The 23,167-nt window shown below is 35.0% G+C and overlaps 3 protein-coding genes across 4 annotated transcripts; 2 read left to right on the top strand and 1 right to left on the bottom strand.

Moving 5' to 3' along the window:
• LOC120092634 (nucleotide exchange factor SIL1) lies at window positions 1-5,366 on the top strand. The gene is made up of 8 exons (XM_039050781.1): window positions 1-519; window positions 3,041-3,132; window positions 3,368-3,518; window positions 4,018-4,145; window positions 4,222-4,380; window positions 4,462-4,647; window positions 4,823-5,029; window positions 5,121-5,366. Exons 1-8 carry the CDS (start codon window positions 291-293, stop codon window positions 5,139-5,141), a joined length of 1,173 nt encoding a protein of 390 aa, XP_038906709.1. The 5' UTR covers window positions 1-290; the 3' UTR covers window positions 5,142-5,366.
• A 6,715-nt stretch (window positions 5,367-12,081) lies between these two features.
• LOC120092910 (eukaryotic peptide chain release factor subunit 1-3) lies at window positions 12,082-14,486 on the top strand. Of its 2 annotated transcripts, none has more exons than XM_039051155.1 (3): window positions 12,082-12,375; window positions 12,605-14,008; window positions 14,163-14,486. In XM_039051155.1, exon 2 carries the CDS (start codon window positions 12,622-12,624, stop codon window positions 13,930-13,932), a length of 1,311 nt encoding a protein of 436 aa, XP_038907083.1. In that variant the 5' UTR covers window positions 12,082-12,375; window positions 12,605-12,621; the 3' UTR covers window positions 13,933-14,008; window positions 14,163-14,486. The 2 variants fall into 2 exon arrangements, with proteins under 2 accessions (XP_038907083.1, XP_038907084.1); XM_039051156.1 differs by having other exon boundaries at window positions 12,605-14,052.
• A 903-nt stretch (window positions 14,487-15,389) lies between these two features.
• LOC120092912 (U2 small nuclear ribonucleoprotein A') lies at window positions 15,390-21,768 on the bottom strand. Its single transcript, XM_039051157.1, has 8 exons — window positions 21,566-21,768; window positions 21,445-21,485; window positions 19,169-19,298; window positions 18,571-18,776; window positions 17,055-17,228; window positions 16,124-16,174; window positions 15,871-16,041; window positions 15,390-15,735 (listed from the first exon to the last, which is right to left on the bottom strand). The coding sequence occupies exons 1-8, from the start codon at window positions 21,645-21,647 to the stop codon at window positions 15,730-15,732; spliced, it is 861 nt and encodes a 286-aa protein (XP_038907085.1). The 5' UTR covers window positions 21,648-21,768; the 3' UTR covers window positions 15,390-15,729.
• Between the last annotated feature and the right edge of the window lie 1,399 nt (window positions 21,769-23,167).

Below are 23,167 nucleotides of genomic sequence, written 5' to 3'. Positions count from 1 at the left end.
CAACTCAACTATCGGTTTTTATTTTGAGCCAAACGCCGCCTTAAAAGAGCCACGACGCGACACGAACTGATTCTCATTCTCACATCAGTCTGTCTCGTCTCTCCCGTGTATAGTCGGTACTCCCTCCCCAATTTGCTTACCAGTTGCAATCTTCAATCTCCCTCGGGTTGAATTTTACCCGTCCGAAGTTCCATTACCTGCTCCGCCTGCTTCTTTTCTCTTCTGCTTTCTTTCGAATTGTAGCCTGGACCAAGAAACTACCTCCCCATCTTTGGAATTTCCAAGTCCAAATGAGCAATAACATGGGGCGTTTCCTAGTTGCTGGGCTCTGTTTATGGTTCTCTCTGACATTGGTGATTGCAGATGCAAATGACTCTTCTTTGGGAGGTTTAATCTGGTCGTCTGCAAAAGAAGAGAGCGATCTCCTTATCGAGCACAGGCCCCAGGAAGATTCCGCCGACGCTGATGGCTTTGATGGCGGCTTTCCTTCCCTCGATAGCATGTTACAGTGGGCTATAGGTACTCTTATATGCATTATTACATTTCATAATCCCCAATAAGGTTATACCTTTAACTGGTACCATTAGCAATCACAAGGAGGACTAGAATTTGTGCCACTAAACCTCGTGTAGTAAAACTGTCGGAGCATAGTTTGAGATGTCTTTGCAACATTGTTCTGCACAGGAACACTTCAAACTTAATCTAAATTATACTTCTAGACTTTGAAGTTTCTGTTTTCATGTTATAATGTGACATAAATTATACAGTTTGTCTTTAGATGTCTATTAAAGAAGAGTTCTTGCAGTGAATAGAAGATGAAGGTAGGTTTGGGGGAAGTGTAACCTATGAGTCTAACTTAGCAACGGTTGGCAGGAAGTTGGTGAAATTCTTTTGCAGCTATCCACCAGTATGGGTTGTTTAAATAAACCATTTTTATTGAGGAAAAAAAATGAAAGTATACAAGGGTATACAAAAAACCTAACCCTTGAAAGAAAAGGGGACCAATCAAGCAAAATAGTGGCTATTGAATAAACAAAGAAAACTTTGAAGTTGAAACCTAAAGAGACATAAAACCTAATAAGCGCCCAAACATCGCTAAGCTCCCTATCCAATCCTTTCAACTCTCTATTGTTCCTTTTCCCCCAAAGATTCCACATGATAGTACACATCCCTACGGCCTGGCCAACCATAAGAAACGAACCTTTGCACGATAGGGTGACTGGAGGAGAAACTCTCCGATCTTATCTTTGGTGCCCTTATAACAGGCAAGCATCGAAGTGTTTAGGTCTTCCTCTGCTTTCCGAATCTCTGATAGAGAATACAATAAAACAAACCACTAACAACATCATCCTCCTCGAGAGTCAATCCAAAGTGTTCATACGTCCATGTAAAACTTGTTAAATAAAGAATCTCGCATTCTTAGGAATCTCAACCCTCCAGAGGGCCAAAAAAATAGACTCTCCATCAAACAATGCAGATAGGATTTACATGAGAATCTGTTCAAAGGGTTGGGATCGCAGATGCGTAAATCACTTTTCCCACACCTAAAATTAATTGCCCCAGCAAGGACGACAAAGAGACAACATCCACATCCACTGCTTCCATATCTGTCAGATGGCAATGGAACCCAAAGGAAGGAAAACAAGCTTCCTGACCAAATCAAGAGATCAGAAACAAGATTTTTAAAGGAGGACCAGTGAAACTGGTGGGGGAACAATGAACAAAGAGGAATTTCCCCCACCACCAAGTCTTCCTAGAAATACATATCCATACCCTCTCCAACCACACAATGGACAAAAGGAGGAAAGAGGGAGCTCGTTAGAAATATCCTTCCACAAATTCCATTAGGTGCCTTTAACTCCACCTGATAACCACTCAAGTTGGTAAGGCCCATACTTTTTGGTGATAATCTTATGCCGGGGGTATTAGGCTCAAGGGGGAACCGCGAGAGCCATTTGGCTAACAGGAATTGGTTGCGAGTCCTCAAGTTACCAATATTTAACATCCCTCCCCCTCCCCCACCCAACAACATCCCATCCAACCAAGTGCGATGCATTTCCTGCATCCACCCCTTCCCAAAGGAAGTTGCATACAAGTTGTTCAATGTTCTTACTAGGGGCTCTAAACAGAAAGAAGAAGTAAATGGGAATGCCACTTAAAACTGATCGGATCAAAGTGTGTCTACCAGCTTTGGAAAAGTGACCTGTCAAGAGAGTTTTTTATGAGATGAAGAGAGTGCTAGAAGGTTATTTTTACCAAGTAAGGTAGAGCTTCGATGGCTCGATATTTTATATTGTGGGTGTCTGATGTTCATGGACTTTGAATGAAAGGAGAAAAAGTCTTGGGGGGAACTGAAAATCCTATACTGGTATGTGAGGGCAGGCTATGATGTTCAGGAAGTATGAGAAGGCTCGATGACCTGATTCATTGACAAGCAGGGGTAATTTTAGTGGTGCACACACACAGATGCCAAGAAAAGAAAAAGGATCCAGGGATTCTAGAATATAGTTAAAAGAGTTCCACCTTGGAATCAACTTCAGCTACCTGTCTTCACATAACATGGAAAAACCTTATCTGCAGTATTCTCATATTCTCATGTTAGTCTATAAAGGAGTGGAAAACTGTTATCATTAAATTTAGATTTCTTATTTGTTTTCTTCGTCCTTCTTCCTTGGAATTTTGTTTTTGTGGTGCCTTTTATCTTGAATATCTATCCTAAGTCCCGAAATCTTATTTTTCTTACATCTTAAATTAATTTTATAATATGATTTGACATGTATATTCATTGCTTGTATGTTGCAGCCCCCTTGTATTCCAAGTTTCACACGGTTGCAATTTTGGATTTCATTGTTTTTGCTTACTGTGTGAAACTTGCTAAGTGGACGATTTTGATTTTTTAGTAGTCTTTTAAGGTTTTTTTTTTAATCTAAAATGATTAAATGCTGAAGTTCCAATAGCACGTGTAGCGGTGAAAGGGTATGCATCATACTTTTGCATACCTTTGAACCAACTTCCTGATTAATGTATTTGTCTGAATTAGGCCATTCTGATCCTGCAAAACTAAAGGATACTGCACAGGATGTGAAACGATTGTCTCCAAGTGAAATAAAGAAGCGTCAAGAAGAAATTAAGGTACAATTATAATATATTTCAGTTTCTGCATCAAAATTTATCAAAGAAATGAACATTTTGTAGTGATATTCTTTTTTTAATTTTGTTATTTTAATGGAATGTTTGCAATTAAAAAACATGCATATGCATATTTATGTTATTCCCTTTTGGTGTGTGTTGTGAAACTTATTGTCGTTACTGCGTTGTGTAACTTTGAATACTTATTTTTCTCATTTAGAGTACTCTGCTTTTGTAGGACCTAATAGAGGAGTTGAAGGTGCCATCAGATGCAAAGCTGATGCAAATTGCGATAGATGACTTGAAAAATTCCTCTCTATCATTGGAAGATCACCATCGGGCACTACAGGAGCTTTTAGAACTCGTTGAGCCAATAGACAATGCAAATGGTTAGTGCTTGCATCACTATTAGCTGAGGATCCTTGGAACAGCCATGGGCTAAACAACTTTATTTTTCAGTTGTTGCAGTTGACTGTGGCAATGAACTATGGTCCTATTACCTTATGAGCCGAGGGACTTGTGAATATCTTCATTCAGTCCCTTACACTTCATGTCACATTTTGAAAACACTTCAAAATAGTTCTTGAGGAAACAATTGTTTCAACTTTGATGAAGAGCTTATAGGGAAAGTTTTTTTTTTTTTTTTTTTTTTTTTTTTTTGGTCAAAAGCAACTACTTTCTCAACAATCAATTTCAAATACATGTTAACATTATGAGATATTCTTGAACATTTGCCACCACAGGAAGCTAGCACTTAACCATTTTATGTGGCAGTAACTTGTTTGGTGCTTTTGACTGAGTTTATACCTGAGTCCTACATAATTCTTGATCTTATTTTTGGTTTTATATCTTACCTTCTTTCACATTATTGATTCTTTTTTCCCATAGATTTGGACAAACTTGGGGGCCTTGCTGTGCTTATTCATGAGCTTAATCATTTCGATCCTGATGTGAGGAAAATTGCAGCGTGGATTCTTGGAAAAGCAAGTCAGAATAACCCTATTGTTCAAAAGCAGGTACGTCTGTACATTCTGCAATTATTTTAATAGATATCGTTCTGGAATTTTCCTCCAACTACATTCTTGTTGTCAGGTATTGGAACATGGGGCACTAGCAAAATTAGTAACGATGGTAAAATCTGATTTTGTAGAAGAAGCCATCAAGGCATTATATGCTATTTCATCGTTGGTTCAAAATAATTTATCTGGCCAGGAATTATTTTATGCCGAAGCTGGAGAAACTATGCTTCAGGTGACTAACTGAAGATTAGAAGAAGATTGATGTGCCTCTTTCATGGTACAACCAGTTAACGTGTCTTTTTGGTTTCTCTAGGATATTCTAAGCAATTCGAGCAGGGATATCAGATTGCAAAAGAAAGCTGTGTTTCTTGCAAGTGATTTGGCTATGACACAACTAGAAAAAACAGATGAAGCTCAAAGGCCATTTTTCGGAGATCGCCTTTTCTTGAAGTCTGTGGTTGATCTCATCCATTCGACAGACGTTGATCTCCAGGAGAAGGTGATTTCTGGAACGTCCTTCTAGATTAATGTTTATATTGGAGAAGACGCTATGAAGGCATTGTATTATTTTGTTGTTTTAATCAATATGTCTTGCTTAGTTCATTATTCCAAAATTTATTTGACAAATTTTCTATTCAAATGAAAGTAAATGAAAGGTTTTGATGCATTTACAGGCCCTCATTGCTCTAAAGAACCTCCTGCTTCTAAGAACAACAAAAGCTCAAGTTTTAAGAGAATTTTGTGGGTTGGATGTTGCTTTGGAGAGGATGAGGGTGAAGCTGGAGGTATTAATGGAAGACGACGATCACCGAGATTATGCAATGGATGTGGAAGATCTACGAAGCCAAGTAGAGCTAATTTTCCTTCAAAAGCTGGGAAAGGTAGTTTCTATTTTCTACTCTCAGATCAATGATTGTAATGGCGAGTTAATAACTAGCAGGCAGTGGATTTGATATGATTTATTGGTTACAGAGGATGCAGGTTCCAACATGAACAGGACTACAGTAGGATGATATTAGCTGCAGCTTTGAAGTTTGTCATATACAATGCTTCCTTACTAACCTAGGCTGTTTCGATGTGTTTACCCAGTAGAAAGAGATACATACTACTAGGAAGTTGAAAGAATGAAGAATTTTGTGTGGTGTATAGAAATTTGGTAGAATATTATTCACAACTAACTATTTATTATTGAATAAAACTAAAGATTATTAAGGAAAAGGTAATAGGCCTCGTAATTGTGGGGGAGATGGAAAATGCATTTAAGTTATTTCTTCTCCAACCTCACTTCTGAATTCTATGAAAAGGTTTTTCTTTATAAAACCTAAAAAATACTGGTTAGTAGATTAATTAACATGTATTTTTGGATTGATTAGAAAAAAAAATTGTTAATATAGCAATTAGCCTTAAAGTATTAATACATATAATATAATGTAAAAAAAATTATAGATATAACAATTTAAATAGTCTATCAATGACAGAATCATATATTTGGTAGGAGTTTATTGGTGCATCTCTAGTAAGAGTCTTATTAGCAATAGAAATTTATTGTTGATAAGTTTGACTTGGCTATATTTACAGTTTTTTTTTTAATTGTTATACACTTGATTATTATCCCTAAAAATGTTATTCATTGTAATTATCTTTTTTTTAAAAAATATATTTTTATTTATAAAACCTGTTATACAGATTTGCAGTCAAATACTTTAATTTTTTTTTTTTTTTTTTTCCAAAATGACTCATTTTTAAAAATAAATATTTGATAAGTTAAATCAAATACACTCTTAATAACCCAGTGCAAAGAAGTACAAATAAGAGAATCTACTTAAATTTATAGACGAGATTTTAATTCAAATCTTTATTTGATTTAATCAAAATATTGACGATTTGGTATTATATTTAATGGATTTTTTTAAAATAATATTATTTTAATATATAGTAACAAAAATAGGGTAAGGCTGAAAAGATTGATAAAAATAGGTTTTCTAATCGTGTATCCACAGACTGTCAATGTGGTAGTCATGCAGCATTGACTAAGATAATCGTGTACCCGGTAAACGGTCATGTATTGGGTACACGATTTCCTTCTCCATAAAACCGCACCTCTTCTTCTTCCTCCATCCGAATCGTTCTTCCTTCATTCGAATCGTTCTTCCTCCATCCAAACATCGTCCGAAAACCTTCGTGGTGCCTTATTTTCTTTTATTGTTGCCACTATGAGTCGATCTACCGAAGGGTTTTCTTCATCCAAAGCATTTTCTTTTATTGAGGTAAAGTTTTTTCTTTAAATTTTCCTAATATATGTATTTGTTTATAAAAATGAGGATCAAGTTCGAAAATGTATAGTTTATGGATCCATGATTTAAATATATAATCTTCTTTATATATCCTTTTATTTGCATTTGGGCTGAACTAAATGTGTAGTTTATGAATCCATGATTTATTTTTGGATATATGTTCAACTTAGAAATTAGATTTTGTTGGGCTATTTTTTGGAGGATTACGTTGACCTATTTGTTGGGCTGTTTTTTTTGTTATGATTAGTTGGTTGGATGATTATGTATTTGTTGGGTTGAACTTAGAAATATGTGTATATATTTATAAAAATGAAGATTGCTTCATATACATATTATTTTGTTTGTTTTTTTGGGCTGAATTAAATGTATGATTCATTGATATACTATTTTATTTTTATTTGGGCTATTTAAATGTATAGTTTATGGATCTTAGATTTTAGCTGATTTAAATGTATAATATTTAAATGTTGAACTTAGAAATTGGATTTTGTTGGGTTGACATGCTAACATATTTTTTTTGTCAACTATAACAGTTGAAAAAATCATAATAAATATGTCAATGCATCCTGAAGATTTAGTTATTCTTGAACCTAGAAATGATAGAGACAGTGATATTGGTGTTGAAGTTGATGAATTATTTGGAAACAATAGTAGTGGGGAATATGATCTTGAGTTGGTACGTCAGATATGTTCACCCAAATAGATTGGGAAATTACAAATTCAATATGTGAACTAGGGTCTACTTTGGAGGAAAAGAGTATATGTGTAGATAATTGTAGTTTAATACAGAAAGGAATGTTGTTTAATACTAAAGAAAATTTACAGTTTGGTGTAAAAAAATATTGTGTGATAGAACACTACGAGATTATTGTAGTGGAATCAAATCAAGATCTTTGGTATGTCAGATGTAAATCATGGAAGGATGGTTGTGATTGGAGGTTACGAGCATGTCGGCGTAAAACACATGGGATGTTCAAAATTACCAAACTTCAAAGGGAACACTCATGTTTATTTTCAGAATTGACACAGAATCATTCACAGCTTGATTCAAATTTTATGAGTATCGAAATCCAAAATTTGATTAGAGATGATCATGGGGTACCTGTGGCCCTATTGCAAGAAGCAATTAAAAAACAATATGACTATAATGTTAATTATAGACGGGTGTGGTAAGCCAAGAGAAAAGCGTTGATTGATGTGTTTGGTGATTGGGAGAAATCATATACAATCCGAACACGATCAGATTGGTATTTCCTTCCATCTTATGCGCTAGGTACGACTATTTTTTGTCGAGTTTTTTGGTCCTTCGGTCCTACACGAGAAGGGTTCAAACATTGTAGGCCATTAATCCAGATTGACGGAACTATTTCTACAAAAAATATAAGGGGAAATTATTGACCATCTTATCTATGGATGTAAACGGCCATATATTTTCCCTCGCTTTTGCTATTGTTGAAGGTGAAAATTCGTTCAGTTGGTCATGGTTTTTGTGGGCCTTGCGTGAATATGTTACCCACGGGGATGATATTTGCTTAATTTTTTTATAGAGATAAGGGCATTCTTGCTGTAATTAATAATGAGGAAATTGGTTGAAGTGAACTTAAAGCGTACCATCAATATTGTATTTGCCTTGTTGTCAGTAATTTCAATACAAAATATAAATCAAAGCAACTAAAAGATTTGGTGTTTAAGGCAGAAAATCAATACCAAAGGCGCAAGTTCATTCGGTGCATGAAATAATGAAACAATTGAACCCTGAATGCCTTGAATATTTTTTAGATATTAACTTGGAAAAATGGACCCAATCACACGACGGTGGGTACGGTTATGGGTGGATAACAAGCAATACAGCTAAATGCATGAACGATGTTTTCAAAGGTGCTAGAATATTACCAATTACTTCTTTGGTTAGGCTAACATTTTATTGCACAGTACTATATTTTGAACGTCGAATACAAGAAATCAGTGAAACACTCGATTGTGGGGACATGTATACAGAATATGCCCTGAGAAAACTTAAAGGTGGGGAAAACGAGCATTTGCACATATAGTGACATCTATTGATAGGGAAAGTCAAACTTTTGAAATACAAACTGGCATAAGTATGATTTCTCCCTATAAAGGGCAACACACACAAGTTTTGGGCTTGAAAGAAGGAACATATTCTTGTAATAAGTGGCAGTCATTCAAGATTACACGCTCTCATGTAATTGCAGTTTGTAATTACATGTGTTTGACATACATACCACTTATTGATGAATGCTACAAATTGTCTAATTTCAAGCAATGTTATGAAGGTCGCTTCCATCCAATAGAACACTCAGATTATTGGCCAAAATTATCATTTACAGAAGTTTGTCCGAATGCAGACTTACTAAGAGAACAGGGTCGGCCAAAAAGTACGCACATTCATAATGAAATGGATTAGAGAGAGTCAAGCCAAAAAATTCAATGTACAATTTACAAGAGAGAAGGACATAACAGACGTACTTATCCATAACGTACATTAGGTGTTTCGCCTTTGGGTCATTAGGTGTATCTTTTATGTACTTATATTTTTTATGTAATTGTATATTTTATGTACTTGTATTTTTCATGTAATTATATCTTTTATGTACTTATAATTTTTTATGTAATAATTTTATTTTATGTAACTGTACTTTTTATGTAATGAATTTATTTTTCATGTAATTATATCTTTTGATGTACTTTTTATATATTTTTTATGTGATGGATTTTATTATGTAATGTAATTTGAACTTCTTAGGTAATGGAGCATGGTCCTTCTAATCCTATATAACTATATCAACAAAATACGCATTGTTCACAATCGATATGGGATAGTTCTTCTACAATAGTTTTGAGTTGTCAGAGAAGGGAGACATTTGCACAACATACTATCCCATTTGATCAACGTATTATTCCCTACGTTGAACAGGTAGGTTTTCTTGGGGTTTCACAAATCGGATTTATCCAGCTTGATTGGCACCTCATTACTACTCTAGTTGAGCGTTGGAGACCAGAAACCCACACATTTCACCTGCCTTGTGGGGAATATACAATTACGCTGCAAGATGTTGCCATACAGTTTGGGTTACGAGTGGATGGGCAACCATTGATAGGTTCACTACAGTATGATTGGAAGAATGTTTGTGAAGAGCTCTTAAGGCGTTTTATCAGATGATCTGAAAGGCTCAAGATTGAGTATCCCCTGGTTGGCGTACCAATTTCCAGAATTACCTCCCAATGCCGACGACATCAACGTACGTAGGTATGCACAAGCATACATTATGCAACTTATAGGAGGATTTTTGTTCGCTGACAAATAAATACTCTAGTGCATCTCATGTTCCTCCCACTACTGTCCGATTTCGAGCATGCTAGTATGTACTCGTGGGGTGGTGCATGTCTTGCATGGTTGTATAGAGAATTTTTTCGGGCTACCAATACACAAACATTGGAAATAGCGAGGCCACTGATACTACTACGTATGGGCTTATGATAGATTTCCAATTATAGCACCACAAGTCTAGTTACAGGCCCCAGATCATCGTCCACTTAGTGCCTGGTATTATTTCATTTATATATTTATTTCGTTATCATTTTATTTAAGAATATAAATTAATTGTATTTTTTTATAATTTTAGATGGTGTGGTGTATTAGCTGCAGCAAATATGTTGCTAGTATACCAAAAAATATTTGACAAACTAATGCACAATCAGGTAAAAAATATATATATATAAATGAATATTTAAAACATTTTGGATGTATAATTATCTTCTTTTTTTTTGTCAGATTAATTAGATGTCATACACACAACAGATTTGGTCATCACTACTTGATTACTATCGTGATGGTGAAGACATCTGGTTGACCGTTAGCCCTCTTATATGCTTCCATATAGTAGAGTGGCATCATCCAGATCATGTGTTGAGATAGTTCGGTCTGCGACAAACGATACCTTCGTTGTCCTATACACTCCCAACACTACACCAGATTGATTTGAGAGGTAAGCACGACCAAGACTGGCGTCGAATCCACGCAGAATATATATCCTATTGGCATGGACGACATGATCATTGTACACAGGGATAAATAACAAATAGGTCAGTTGTATCAAATGACTACTTTTCCTGGTACGATTCAATCACGAGACGATTTATCACATCTGACGGCACTTACTATTACTGCAAGGTAAAAGATTTAAAATCAGACATTTTCCATATATATGATATGAATATTGTTTAATATTTATTTTTTCATCGTACAAAATAATTTTATTGGAGATGTACAACAATATTCATGCAGCACAACTTACCAGAGTTTGATTCAATATGTCACCAAACATTGATCAACATAGAAAGTATTATTCAACAAACAAGACGACTTAATATTGCTAACACCGATCGAAGACGTATTCGTCATAGACAACAACGGCAGGGTGAACCTAATTTAGAAGTACACGAAGACAACCCCATGTAGGGTAAAGGCCAGGGGTCGTCTTTAAATTTGATATAAACTTCTATTTTCAAATTAAAGAACTAATTGTAAATCTTCTTTAACATCATAACATTTTTTTTAATATGAATGCAGAATAATTATGTTTTTATTGTAGATTAAATATATAATTAGGTTTAACAATGAAGAAATTTGTAGACCAGTCCTAAAGTCGTAATATTGTTGTATATCTTCGATTGAAAAAAAAAATAGTCAATCTATTTAAAAAAAAAAGGAAAAAAATCGTGGACCTAGCCCATGCGTCTCCATGCGACCGGTCAACCAAGTCAGCCGATATGGTGCTGATTGGATTAAACGTTAATTGTGTACCCCATACACAATTTTTCTAAATCCTACTTGTGTATCCCGTACACGATTTCACTACCCTACTTTTGTCAATACTTTCCATTCCCACCTATTTTTAAAAATACTTTCCCATATACCCCATTTTTGTCTTGAAAAAACACTATATTTTTATTGAATGATATAAATAAAAATCAAATTTAAAAATAATAATAATAAATGCTTTTAACGTGAAAATCATGTTATTGCAAATTTTGTAATCCATATAATTAAAAATTACTGGCATATGTTCATATCGCTATCCAATGGAAGCGCAAAATGAGAAATCAACATTTTAAAAAAATTGAAATTATTATATAAAATTAATTTTCTTTTGGAATTTCTCATCATTTAACATGATTTTTTTTTTTTTGAAAAATTGTTACATTTAACTTGAATATAATTAGTGAAATTATCAAAACTTCTCCCCTTAGCCCTTTTTAGATAATATATAGATTACAGATAAAATGTGGTTTTTGTTAAAAAAAAAATCCTTAACATGAATTAGAAATAATTATTTTAAAAAATTAAATGACAATAGAGAGAAAATTCATTTAATGACTTAAATATGAAATTACTGATAACGCTTTGATCATCAACTGAAAATTTCTCCCATAAGTCTTAGTATGAATAGATGCAGTTATAGTTGGGAGTAGATTTTTTTTTTTTTTAAATGCAAGTAAAAAAAGAAATTGCAATTAAAAATTTAAAAAAGATATATTAAACAGAATTAAAGAGAGAATAAATAAATAAATAAATAAAAGCAGGCGAGCAGCCCAGCCCGAGTCATCCAGCCCAACTTTTCCCCTAACTTTTGAAGAAACCCTAAATCTCACAAATTCAATCTCTCATTCTCAATCTTAGATTTCTCTGAATCTGCGGAACCGCTCCCCCAATTGCGTTCTCAAGTTCCCAACCGCCATCTTCAATCCCCCTCCGATCTCTTCCGGCGATTCGAGATCTCTCTTTCGCCAACGTCTTCCCGGCGGCATCTCTCACGAGCATAATCCCCCATCCTAGCGGCCGGCAGCAGCTCTCTCTCACGAACATCCATCGCGGCGGCATCTTTCTCTCTCGAGCATCCATCCCGCCGGTAACTCTCTCTCAAAAGCACCTATGTTTTTATCATAAGTTCGTCTTGTGTTGCTGGAAATCATATGAGAACTTCCACAGGACCTTCTGCTTGGAAATCAATTATGTTGCTCTGTTTGCCTCTCTTTGAAATTTAATTTAATAACAGTTTCCTGCTTAACCTCTCATGGAAACGATCAATTTTCGTGAATCAATGAATCCCCTCATGTATTTTGTCATTTTTCCTGCAGTATTTTCATCTATTACGATGGCTGATGCTCATGAAACTGATAAGAACATTGAAATATGGAAAATTAAGAAGTTGATTAAGGCACTTGAAGCTGCAAGAGGTAATGGGACTAGCATGATTTCTCTCATCATGCCTCCACGTGATCAAATATCTCGTGTTACTAAGATGCTTGGTGATGAATTTGGAACTGCTTCGAACATTAAGAGCAGGGTGAATCGCCAATCTGTTTTGGGGGCTATCACATCTGCTCAGCAGAGACTCAAGTTGTATAACAAGGTTCCTCCAAATGGGCTTGTGCTGTATACTGGAACAATCGTGACTGAAGATGGCAAAGAAAAGAAAGTCACAATTGATTTTGAGCCTTTCAGGCCTATAAATGCATCTCTTTATCTCTGCGACAACAAGTTTCATACGGAAGCCCTGAATGAGCTGTTAGAATCTGATGACAAGTTTGGCTTCATTGTCATGGATGGTAATGGAACACTCTTTGGCACATTGAGTGGTAACACACGTGAAGTACTCCACAAATTTAGTGTCGACCTTCCTAAGAAACATGGAAGAGGAGGTCAGTCAGCACTTAGGTTTGCTCGTCTTCGGATGGAGAAGCGGCACAACTATGTGAGGAAAACAGCAGAGCTTGCAACCCAGTTCTTTATTAATCCTGCCACTAGTCAACCTAATGTTGCAGGATTGATACTGGCTGGATCAGCCGACTTCAAAACGGAGCTCAGTCAATCCGATATGTTTGATCCTCGTCTTCAGGCCAAAATACTTAATGTTGTCGATGTCTCTTATGGTGGGGAAAATGGATTCAATCAGGCTATTGAATTGTCATCCGAGATTTTGTCCAATGTTAAATTTATTCAGGAGAAGCGCTTGATTGGAAAATACTTTGAAGAGATTAGCCAGGACACAGGGAAATATGTTTTTGGTGTTGACGACACACTGAAAGCTCTGGAGATGGGTGCTGTTGAAATACTCATTGTTTGGGAAAATTTAGATATCAATAGGTATGTGTTAAAGAATGCTTCCACTGGCGAGATTGTTATAAAGCACTTGAACAAGGAACAGGAAGCCAATCAGAGCAACTTCCGTGACCCCACCACCTCTGCTGAGTTGGAGGTTCAAGAAAAGATGGCCTTGCTGGAATGGTTTGCAAATGAGTACAAGAAGTTTGGCTGCACCCTGGAGTTCGTTACCAACAAATCACAGGAAGGATCACAGTTTTGCCGAGGTTTTGGTGGTATTGGAGGAATTCTTCGTTACCAGCTTGACATAAGATCGTTTGATGAACTATCTGATGGAGAACAGTACGATGATTCTGAATAGCAATCAATCAATCACTCCCCCTTGCTGGTGCAGATGGGGGTTCAAGAGCTTGCACCAGCGCCCAGGGTTCGCGGAGGTTAGTCTTGGTTTGAACTGGAAAATTTGTGAAGGCTTTATAAGGTTTATTTAGTCCCTACCTCTCCATGCTTGTTCTTGTTGCTTCCACCAATAGTTGTCTTAATTTATATTTGTATACCTAACATGCTTCAATTTATGTTTTCTACCTGTAGGGGTTATATCCTTTTGATCTGGATTTGGTGCCTATCTTGATTGATCGTCAAGGATGCGTGCTCCAATCTGTAGCCACAGTGCTCTGCCCTTGTTCTTGTGGAATGGTTGCTGTCTTCAGCAGATACTCAGTTACAAAAATATTTGAAGTATTGCAATAATATTCAATGTCGTATGCTCTGAACTTTTTTGAGTTTGTCATTTCCGACTATTTTTCATTGCTGATAAACCATGTCAGTTGGATCTGAATTCATATGCATGTAATATTTGAAGGTGGTTTTATTAGGGTTGGTTTTTTGATCTCTAAGAATAATATGTTTCAAACTAAATCGAAAATGGCAATAGGAACTAGGCTGCAAAGTAGTTTCTGAAACAACTTTTTTAAAGATGCATCTAATCATATTTAAATCGTTAGAATGCGTGGTGTAAGTTTGTTTGGTGTACCTTTAGGAAGTGCTTACAGATGAGAAGTGTCTTTTTGAGTTGAGATGTGTTTATGTTAGATTTTTCTACTAAGTGCTTTAAGAGAAGATACCTAACTAATTTATTTTACAAGTGCTTAATTAACAAGCTGAATGTGACAGCTTGGTATGCCTTTATAAGTGTGTATACTTCTGTTTAGTTGTAAATGTGGGTGCCAAATTTCTTTTAGGATGAACAGATTCAATTTTAGCAAAACAGCATAATACTAACTGTTTAAGAAGTTGTTGCCACTCTGGAGTCACATTACATTTAGGGTGAAGAAACAGATGGAATTTTAGCATAAAATATTTTCACGCACTAGCATGAAAAATTATTTGCAAAAGTTATGTCAAATCCCTATTTCTTTTTTGGTACATATTTCAAACCTGTGTTGCATTAATGAACATCTGACCTTTACGCAATGTGTATTTAATAAGTTTAAAGAATATTACTTGGCAAACTTTAGTATAAAAACATCTCTTAGGTTACTTATATGTTCACCAATTTGTATTGAAAATTTGTTTAATAATTATGAAATTTCTTTGAAAGATTAATTATAATAGACAAAAATTACATACTTTAATTGAATTACTTTTATTACATTTAAGGTTGTGATAAGGTCAAATGATAACGGTAAATGCAATGTGGTAATTGGGCACAAAATGTGTATTTTGGACGTTCTTTCTTTCTTTTTCTTTTTTTTTTTTTTGAATTTGAATTTGAAGACGAAAGGACTAAAAAAAGAGGCAATTTTGCAAGTTCCGACATCTATGCTAATCATCCGTACATATATTTAGAGGAAGAAATTTTCAAAGGCATCTTAAGTGTCGTAAATACAACATAAACCCCTTCAAAAGTCCCGATATCTATGCCAATAGATCCATCCATGGTTTTAGAAAATTCTTTACCCAGAAAAAGAAAAAGGAAAGAAGAGAACCAACTCTTAAAAAGAGGCAAAGGAGCCGCCTAACATCCCCAGGCTGGGAAGTGCCATGCTTGGACTTTTCTCAATCAGTTTAATAAAACGTCCACAAATCAGCACGACAGGATCGCCATCAACGAATGCTTATAGATGAGCCACGAAGTATTAAGGGCAACAATCTTCTACTATTCCTACAACCACAAATAGGAAAAACATTCATAATATAAGCCGTAGACTAGAACCCTTGTCGGCTATAAAGCAGAAATTATGCTTTTATTAAAAAAGAATGTGAGATATAATAACCGCACAAAGGAGGTTTGTGGTACCTGCTCCATAGGCGTGGGTTCATCATTCGACTGCTCTTTTACATCCTTAGATACATTTTCTTCGTCTCCACTATCAGACATCGTCTTATCGTCTGTATTTTTTGTGGTGTTTGGCACGGTATTATCATCCAAAAGATTCAAATCTGCAGGTAACTGACCTGACTTAAGCGCCTGCCAACAAAGAAAAGTTTTCTAACGTTATTATTCCCATAACATTTAAGATAGAGATCACACAACAAAAAACGAAGCACACCTGTTCTAGTCTTGCAACCTCTTCAAGTGTTTGGGAATTAACAATGGCCGCCTGTGACATAAAGAATTGATTGATCAAACAATCTAGTAGGGAAAATACGGTGGTGAAACACTTTTTTACAAGCCTAGGGCAAATAAGCAAATTATCCTCTGGATCCTATCTAGACTAGATATACCAATGCAGATCAACCTAAAGGAATTAATGTCGGTGTATTCGAGAAGGTGGCGTAAATGGCCAAGAACAAATCTAGACTGACATCAATTAAGTTGACATAAACTAACATATTAGTCATCCCACATCAGGGTGACTATTAGTTGAGTAACATATTAGTCATCACCCAATTTTAACCCCCTAAAGATACATTTCCTGTCATACTTTTTCTGTGAGGAAATAGTAGTGAACAAAAAAAAGTTCGGGAAAAATATATTTCTAGTCCTTTGAGTTTTAAAGAGAAGAAAACATGTTTGTCCTTAAGGTTTGAAAAATGGTTTTAAATGGTCTTTGAGTTAGGGTGACTATTAGTTGAGTAACAAAAAATGACATGAGTAAGCAATTTTTTATTTCCCTTCCTCTATCTCCCTTCACCCTCTCTTTCCTTCTCCCTTTTTCTTCCATAGACATTGTTGTCACCCCCATCTCACCTAAAGATTGATCAATATTTTTACTATCATGTAATCGTTACTTATTAAAATGTCAGTATTTAGAACAATTTATTAGACCTCGAGGATTAAAATATTTGTTTTGAAACTGCAGCAAATTGACGCCAAACTCTGGACCAAAAGTACATTTTACCCAAAAAGTTTTAGAACTTGAACTATGTCCAGACAAAAATAGAGATCTTGACAACTTGCAAACATATGTTTCGATCAAAGTGATCCTTAAGCTTCATACTCAAGATGTGACTGATGTGTATAGTATAGAATGTACACACCTTAATAGCTATAATTTGCTCTGCTGTTGGTGCAGACACATTTGAAGTTTGTTTCTCCTCCACAGGTTTGGATGCATTCTCCACCTCTCCTGGAACAAACATCTTCACAGATTCCTTCTTCGCCTCTTCTTCAACTTCCTTAGACGAAAATAAATTCCTGGCCTCCAACCTCTCCTGTCATTTGACATTTAGAAATGAAGAGATGCAGTAGGCATCGAATATCTATTACTGTATGGTATATACAAGTTGGTGATTTCTTTAAAAGTTGGCATCGGATATCTATTACTAAAATATATCTTGCACATAAAAGTTTTACAGGAAAAAAAGGGGCTCAACGAACAGGGAGAGTACGGAGACACACAATTCCAAAAAGAAAAGCTCCAACTGTTGATCAAAAGTAAAGGGGCAATTACATTTTTTAAAAAAAAATTATGGACCTAAAGAGAGCGAGAGGCATTGAAAAATGCACTCGTTCAATAAATACAATATAATAAACTAGCTTGACACAATAGACAACATCCATTGTTCATTCCAACAATAAAACCGAGACAACTTCCTCCACTACCCCAAAAAGATCAGACTTCTAATTGCTTGACACCCCCCCGATTGTGTATCAATATCAAAGGGTAAGGGTAGAATGGGAAAGCCAATTGTAAAAGGGGGGGCCCACTTAGAATGAGAGGAGAGGAGAGTATAGAAGCTGGTGAGAAAGGGAGGGGTAGTTAGTTAGAGTTTGGGAAAGCCTTCTTGAGAGTGAGAGGTTAGAGAAGAGGGGATCGTCTGTGATCGACCTCTAGGGTTAATGAATAGATTGTACTGCTTCTTTCAATAATAAAGATCGATACCTTTCAGAATTCAGACAGACGAATTAAATCCAAGAACAAAATTAGAGACTCTAAATCAAGTAGACACAACAAATCAAAGTTGAATGAAGTAGAGAGGAATCCTACTTGTCTAAACATGGTGTCTCTTACACATGCACATCTAGATGTCCACGGATATTCTACTAGAATAGAGCATAAAATTCAACTCTATTTATAGCCACTTCTTCAGTATTTTTATTGTTCATTTCTTTGGCCAAAAAACTAATTCTCAGGCACATGATTGTTTATTAATAAATAGCTGCAAATTAACATATGAGCATATGCACATTCATTATATGCAAGAAAATTTTCCTCTCTAATAAATAATAGAAATATTTACATAAATTGCATAATATATGTATTTGTAAAAATAGCAAGAAGTTTAAGATTTTACAAAAATAGCACAATCAAAACACAACTTAGGTTCAAATATCATATTAATTACAAGAAGAAAACTCAAAGTAATGCTATATCCTTAAAAATCCTAAAAGTTGCAACATTTTTTAAAATACATGAACTCTAAGATTGAAATAAACTTGAAATTGTCTTCTAAATGTTTCTCAGCATTGTCAAAGTAAAAGGCAAAAATAAGCCTAGAATTACAGCCATTCCTTAAATAGTAAGGCTAAGGTCTGAATGCAGGAAAAGGTTACCTTGTTTCTGACTTTCTTGAAATCAAGCACCCGGACTGACTTCAACTTGTGAATGACATACAGTCTATAGTTTGGCTTCTTTGTAATATTGTTATCCAACAAACTAAGAAACTGAAGTTTTGGAAGGGATGCCAGCGGGTCAATCTCTACCAAGTTCACAAGTCTGTTGTTTGTAAGAACTAGTGTATGTAATTTCGGCAAGAACTCTGAAATAAACAAAGACAATTGATTTTTTAAAATATAATTTCAAAACCAAGATTGCTAAAGCCAAAACAAAGTTTTTTAAAATATAATTGGTTTTTGGTTTCTTATTTTTGAAAATCAAGCTTTTAAACACTACTTCCACATATAATTTGTGTGTCATCACCTACATTTTAAGAACGTGTAAAAAGCCAAAAAAAAACTGAACACTAAGAGTAGTTCTTACAATTTTGATTTTATTTTTGAAATTTGATTTAGAATTCAAATGTGTTTCCGAGTAAAGTGAACTCACCAAAACAAAAATTTGAGAGTAAACAAGCATAATTTTTTTAAAGAGAACACAAAAACCAAAATGTTTATCATATGAGGCCTAAATAATCCTATATAAGCAACTCACCTCCAATATTAGGATTGATACGAGTGATTCTATTATTATTGATCAGCAATGTGCCCAATCGATTAAGATATGGCATATTTTCCAGCTTCACAATCTCATTATCAGACAAATCAATGGCATCAAATTGGTCCTGAAATTTGTGATCAAGGAAAATCTACCATCATATGGCTAGAAAATAAAAGAAAACCAAGAGTAGACATCACTTTCTTCCATTTTTGGGAATGCCAGATAAATTGCCAACCATTTTATCCTCGAAGAAACAGGTAAGGGGGAAACTTATAAGTTTAGATAAGAAAGCACTTGAAGAAAAAAAAATATATATATTAACGAAGTTTTAACAAAGTGTATGTTGGCTCCACCTTCTTGGTATATTCTGTCCATTTTAATATGAGACAAGGGGCATTCTTTGTCCTTTTTTTTTTTTTTTTTTTTTTATATATATCTGTGGGTGTCCAAGCTAGCTTGCACACATCTAGATTGATCTTATAAAACAACTAGCCTAATCCTAAAACATTAGGTATTCTTTGTCAAAAAAAAGATGAGGCAACACCGGTGAACAAACACCACTCCAACTCAATATTGTGAGAGACTTTGGACAAAACCTTTCTAATAAAGAAATATCATTCCATTTCAAAGGGAAACAAAGTACTGCAGATCAATGAGGAATCAACACTAGAAGCCTGCTTGACACATACAAATGAATATGTTACTTTCTTAAATAAAGGTTCTCATTCAGTCAAGTGAAACTGTGAAAGTAAGTTGCCCTCCCTGAGCCACCATTTCTTTAGGTGGGTTGGGCAAGGGATACCTGAGACACAAGAAAGAACCCTTAATGATACAGTGGATCTGTTGTAGATTTTTTCATGAGGGCCCTGGTGAAAAGTTTTACAGAGTAAATATAGTTCTTATCCCATCAGGTGGCTCATAAATGTAGGAGGTTGTGGTCATGGAGTTGATTGTTAGCCATGGAGTAATCAAAATCAAAGGTCCATTGATAATTTGTAATTTAGACAAAGTTGGCATGAGAGACAATTAAATTTTTGAAAGATGGTTGGAGATGGCCACTCCTATTTCTTTTCAAAATACTGATATTCCAAAAACCGAAGGAGCCTCATCAAGAATCTGCAGAAAGAGGAGTCTATGGGATGTGCAGGCTTGAGGGGGAGACTAAGAGATTGAAAATTAAAGAGTGGAGTGGATCCTTTTTTCTCTTAAGCTCAATCTGATAAAGCTAGGCATTTATAAGGATAGATTGCTTTGGAAACTTGATTCAAATAGCCTCTTTTCTCATATGACGGTTAACTTCAAGCTCAGCTCTAATCAGTCCAAGTTGTGTTCTGCTCTCGTGGAGCTTAAATTGGAAAGTAAGTGATTCCATTGGGTAATTTTTTGGTTGAACTAGCTATCGGGCAAGTTAGTTGTTAGCTGTTGGTGTAGTTTGTTAAGTTTGTTAAGTTTGGCTAAGAGAAACACTAGTATAAATACTAGTCCTACTTGTAATGGGGCAAACTTTTGATCCAATAAAAAAGTACTCCTAATTGGTTTACACCAGTAAGTTCCTTAACAGGTCTAAGTTTATTTATAGCCTACAGAAGTCTTATTTTATTACCCAAGATAATAGACAAAGAAGGTCATCTCTTTCCATATAGCCTCAAATCTCATATGTATATTCCTGTAGAGAGGATGTGAAAACTATGAACCACCTCTTCATTCACTGTGAGCTTAGTTCTCTCTAAAGAAATCTTGTCCCCAACTTTTGCCTTAAAAAGGATATGGAAAATTACTTAGAAATTCTCACGGGTAGGCAGTTCAAGAACGCCATAATTCTATGAACAAAATGCTATTAGTGCTCAGATCTGATCCTTGTGGTTAAAGGGAATAATTGGATCCTCGATATAATAAATTTAAAAAAATTTATGACCCGAGGGAATATGTACAGCATATGGCCTCAAATTGGAGTTCTTTAGGCTGTCTTCAAAGAAAACGAAACTCCAAAGGACCTTCATAATGGTATAAGAAACTATAGCAAAACAAACTCATCAGAGAAAATGAGAACTGTCGTTACCCATTTAAAGTGAAGTTAAATTCTGTAGGAAGATTCTCGCCAGGCGGGTAAGAATATAATTTAAATTTCAGACTACAACAAAACTAACCCAGCAGGAGAAATGGTATGGTCAAGTTAGGGATACATCATAAGACCCCGGGAAACGGACTTAACGGATGTTGGAGTTGCAGAGATATAAAACAAGAGATATAAGGCGGTGGGAATCACTCACCTCGGTGGCACCTAGGTTTTCTATCACTGCTATCTTGTTTCCTGGAGATGAGAAGAAAGGAGTTAAGAAATGTGTGCTCGAGAGAGTGAAAGAAGCAAAGAGTTAAGAAAAGATAGACAACCTCGAAGGTCCAGTTCTCGTTCTTTAATGGCATTGAAGAAATGAGGGCTTTTCCAGATTAAATCGACTGTGAGCCTCACCATGTTCTTCTTCTTCTTCTTCTTCTTCGACGACGACGGGGTTTAGGCCTTAGGGCTTTAGGGGGAAGAGAAGGGAACGCGTCGACGAGAAATGACTGCAAGACAGCGCAGCTTGGATCGGAAAGAAATGAAGACTTCGTTCCAAATTTTAGACCGAACCGGAACCAACCCATTAATGGACTTCCAGACGGCCCAAATGATTCACATTTGGGTCTCTCATTCTTATCCTTGGCCCATGGTTTTTTTTTTTTTTTAAATAACAATTCATTTTAAACAAAGTTACAAAGGTGATTACAAAAAAAAAAAAAAAAAAAAAAAAAGAGCGACAAAGTTACCATAGCAATTACACATCATAAAGGAGACAACCACCACATGACGTGTCATATCCACAAAATCATTCTTCACGTTCTTCGTTTTAGAGAGATCGATGAAAGATTGGATAAGCACGTAAATAATGTTTAAGAAATGAGACAATTGCATACATGACAATCTATGATAAAGTAAGAACAAATTCTAGCAATCTTAAAATATTTGTAAATGTGATATAATTAAAAACATTAAAGCTTAATTATTGGACTTTTTAGTTTATTTGGTTGAATTTGCTTGCATTCTTTATTTAATTTAAGTAAAAATGAGGTTGTTAACACTAGAAGGGACATTTGGGGCAAAATGAGTGAAATTTTTACGTCTAGATAGTTGTTTAATCGTTGAACCCAAAGTGTAAAGTGTTAATAAGGCATGGAGTTTATCACAAGGCCTACAAACTCCTTGAACCAAACAACAAGTAACTCCAACTTCCAACTTATTAGCCGCCATAAGGAAGAACAAAACATATAGGAAATAACACATTTACTCAAAAGCAAGAAAACCATTGGATGCGAATGTAGTTTTACTATTAAATCCAAAGTCAATAGGAAGATTCTTTTTTGGTTTAAAGCAAGACTTGTTGCAAAAGAGTTCATGTAATCATATAATATCAATTATTAAAAAATATATGTCCTTATTAGTATTTTACTTTCCATAACTATTAATGATAAGTGGGATTTTACCAATTAAAGGTAAAGTTGTCTTTCTTAATGGATATTTAAATAAATAAAAAAAGTTTACGTGGATAAACCTAATGGAATAGAAACATAAAACCTATTAATGACGTGTGTAAATTTAAGAAACCTCTTTATGAACTACTTCTAGAGCATGGTTTAAACAGTTTTAAGAGCTATAAAAGACAAAAATGTTTACAATATCAATTCGACCTTGTATTTGTCATTCTCAAGAAAAAAAATGTCCTTATTTTTTCGACTATGTGCAATAAAAGTTCCAATCCAAGGACAAAAGGAAAAACCTAGGATAATGTTTCGCCACTGGAAAACTCGTAGAAAATCAACAAAGGTTTGGACCTCATCGTTGAAACAATCTCAAGCTTCAAGTAAATTTAAAGAATCATCAAGTCTATTTCAACCCGAAAATGGTAAATCTATGCTTCCTCAAATGAACTTTTAGAGTTTTTGCATCAAAATTATAAC

Source organism: Benincasa hispida, chromosome 12, assembly GCF_009727055.1.
Source record: "Benincasa hispida cultivar B227 chromosome 12, ASM972705v1, whole genome shotgun sequence".
In the NCBI taxonomy this organism is placed as follows: domain Eukaryota; kingdom Viridiplantae; phylum Streptophyta; class Magnoliopsida; order Cucurbitales; family Cucurbitaceae; genus Benincasa; species Benincasa hispida.
This window is presented reverse-complemented; position numbering and strand designations above follow the sequence as displayed.

Excerpts from the sequence above, each read along its gene's own strand:
- LOC120092634 (XM_039050781.1), top strand. The coding sequence starts at position 291 with ATGAGCAATAACATGGGGCGTTTCCTAGTTGCTGGGCTCTGTTTATGG. Across the intron at positions 4,146-4,221 it reads ACCCTATTGTTCAAAAGCAG|GTATTGGAACATGGGGCACT; the intron begins GTACGTCTGTAC and ends TCTTGTTGTCAG. Across the intron at positions 5,030-5,120 it reads TCCTTCAAAAGCTGGGAAAG|AGGATGCAGGTTCCAACATG; the intron begins GTAGTTTCTATT and ends TATTGGTTACAG.
- LOC120092912 (XM_039051157.1), bottom strand. The coding sequence starts at position 21,647 with ATGGTGAGGCTCACAGTCGATTTAATCTGGAAAAGCCCTCATTTCTTC. Across the intron at positions 19,299-21,444 it reads AAAACCTAGGTGCCACCGAG|GACCAATTTGATGCCATTGA; the intron begins GTGAGTGATTCC and ends CACAAATTTCAG. Across the intron at positions 16,175-17,054 it reads AGCAAATTATAGCTATTAAG|GCGGCCATTGTTAATTCCCA; the intron begins GTGTGTACATTC and ends TTTATGTCACAG.
- LOC120092910 (XM_039051155.1), top strand. The coding sequence starts at position 12,622 with ATGGCTGATGCTCATGAAACTGATAAGAACATTGAAATATGGAAAATT.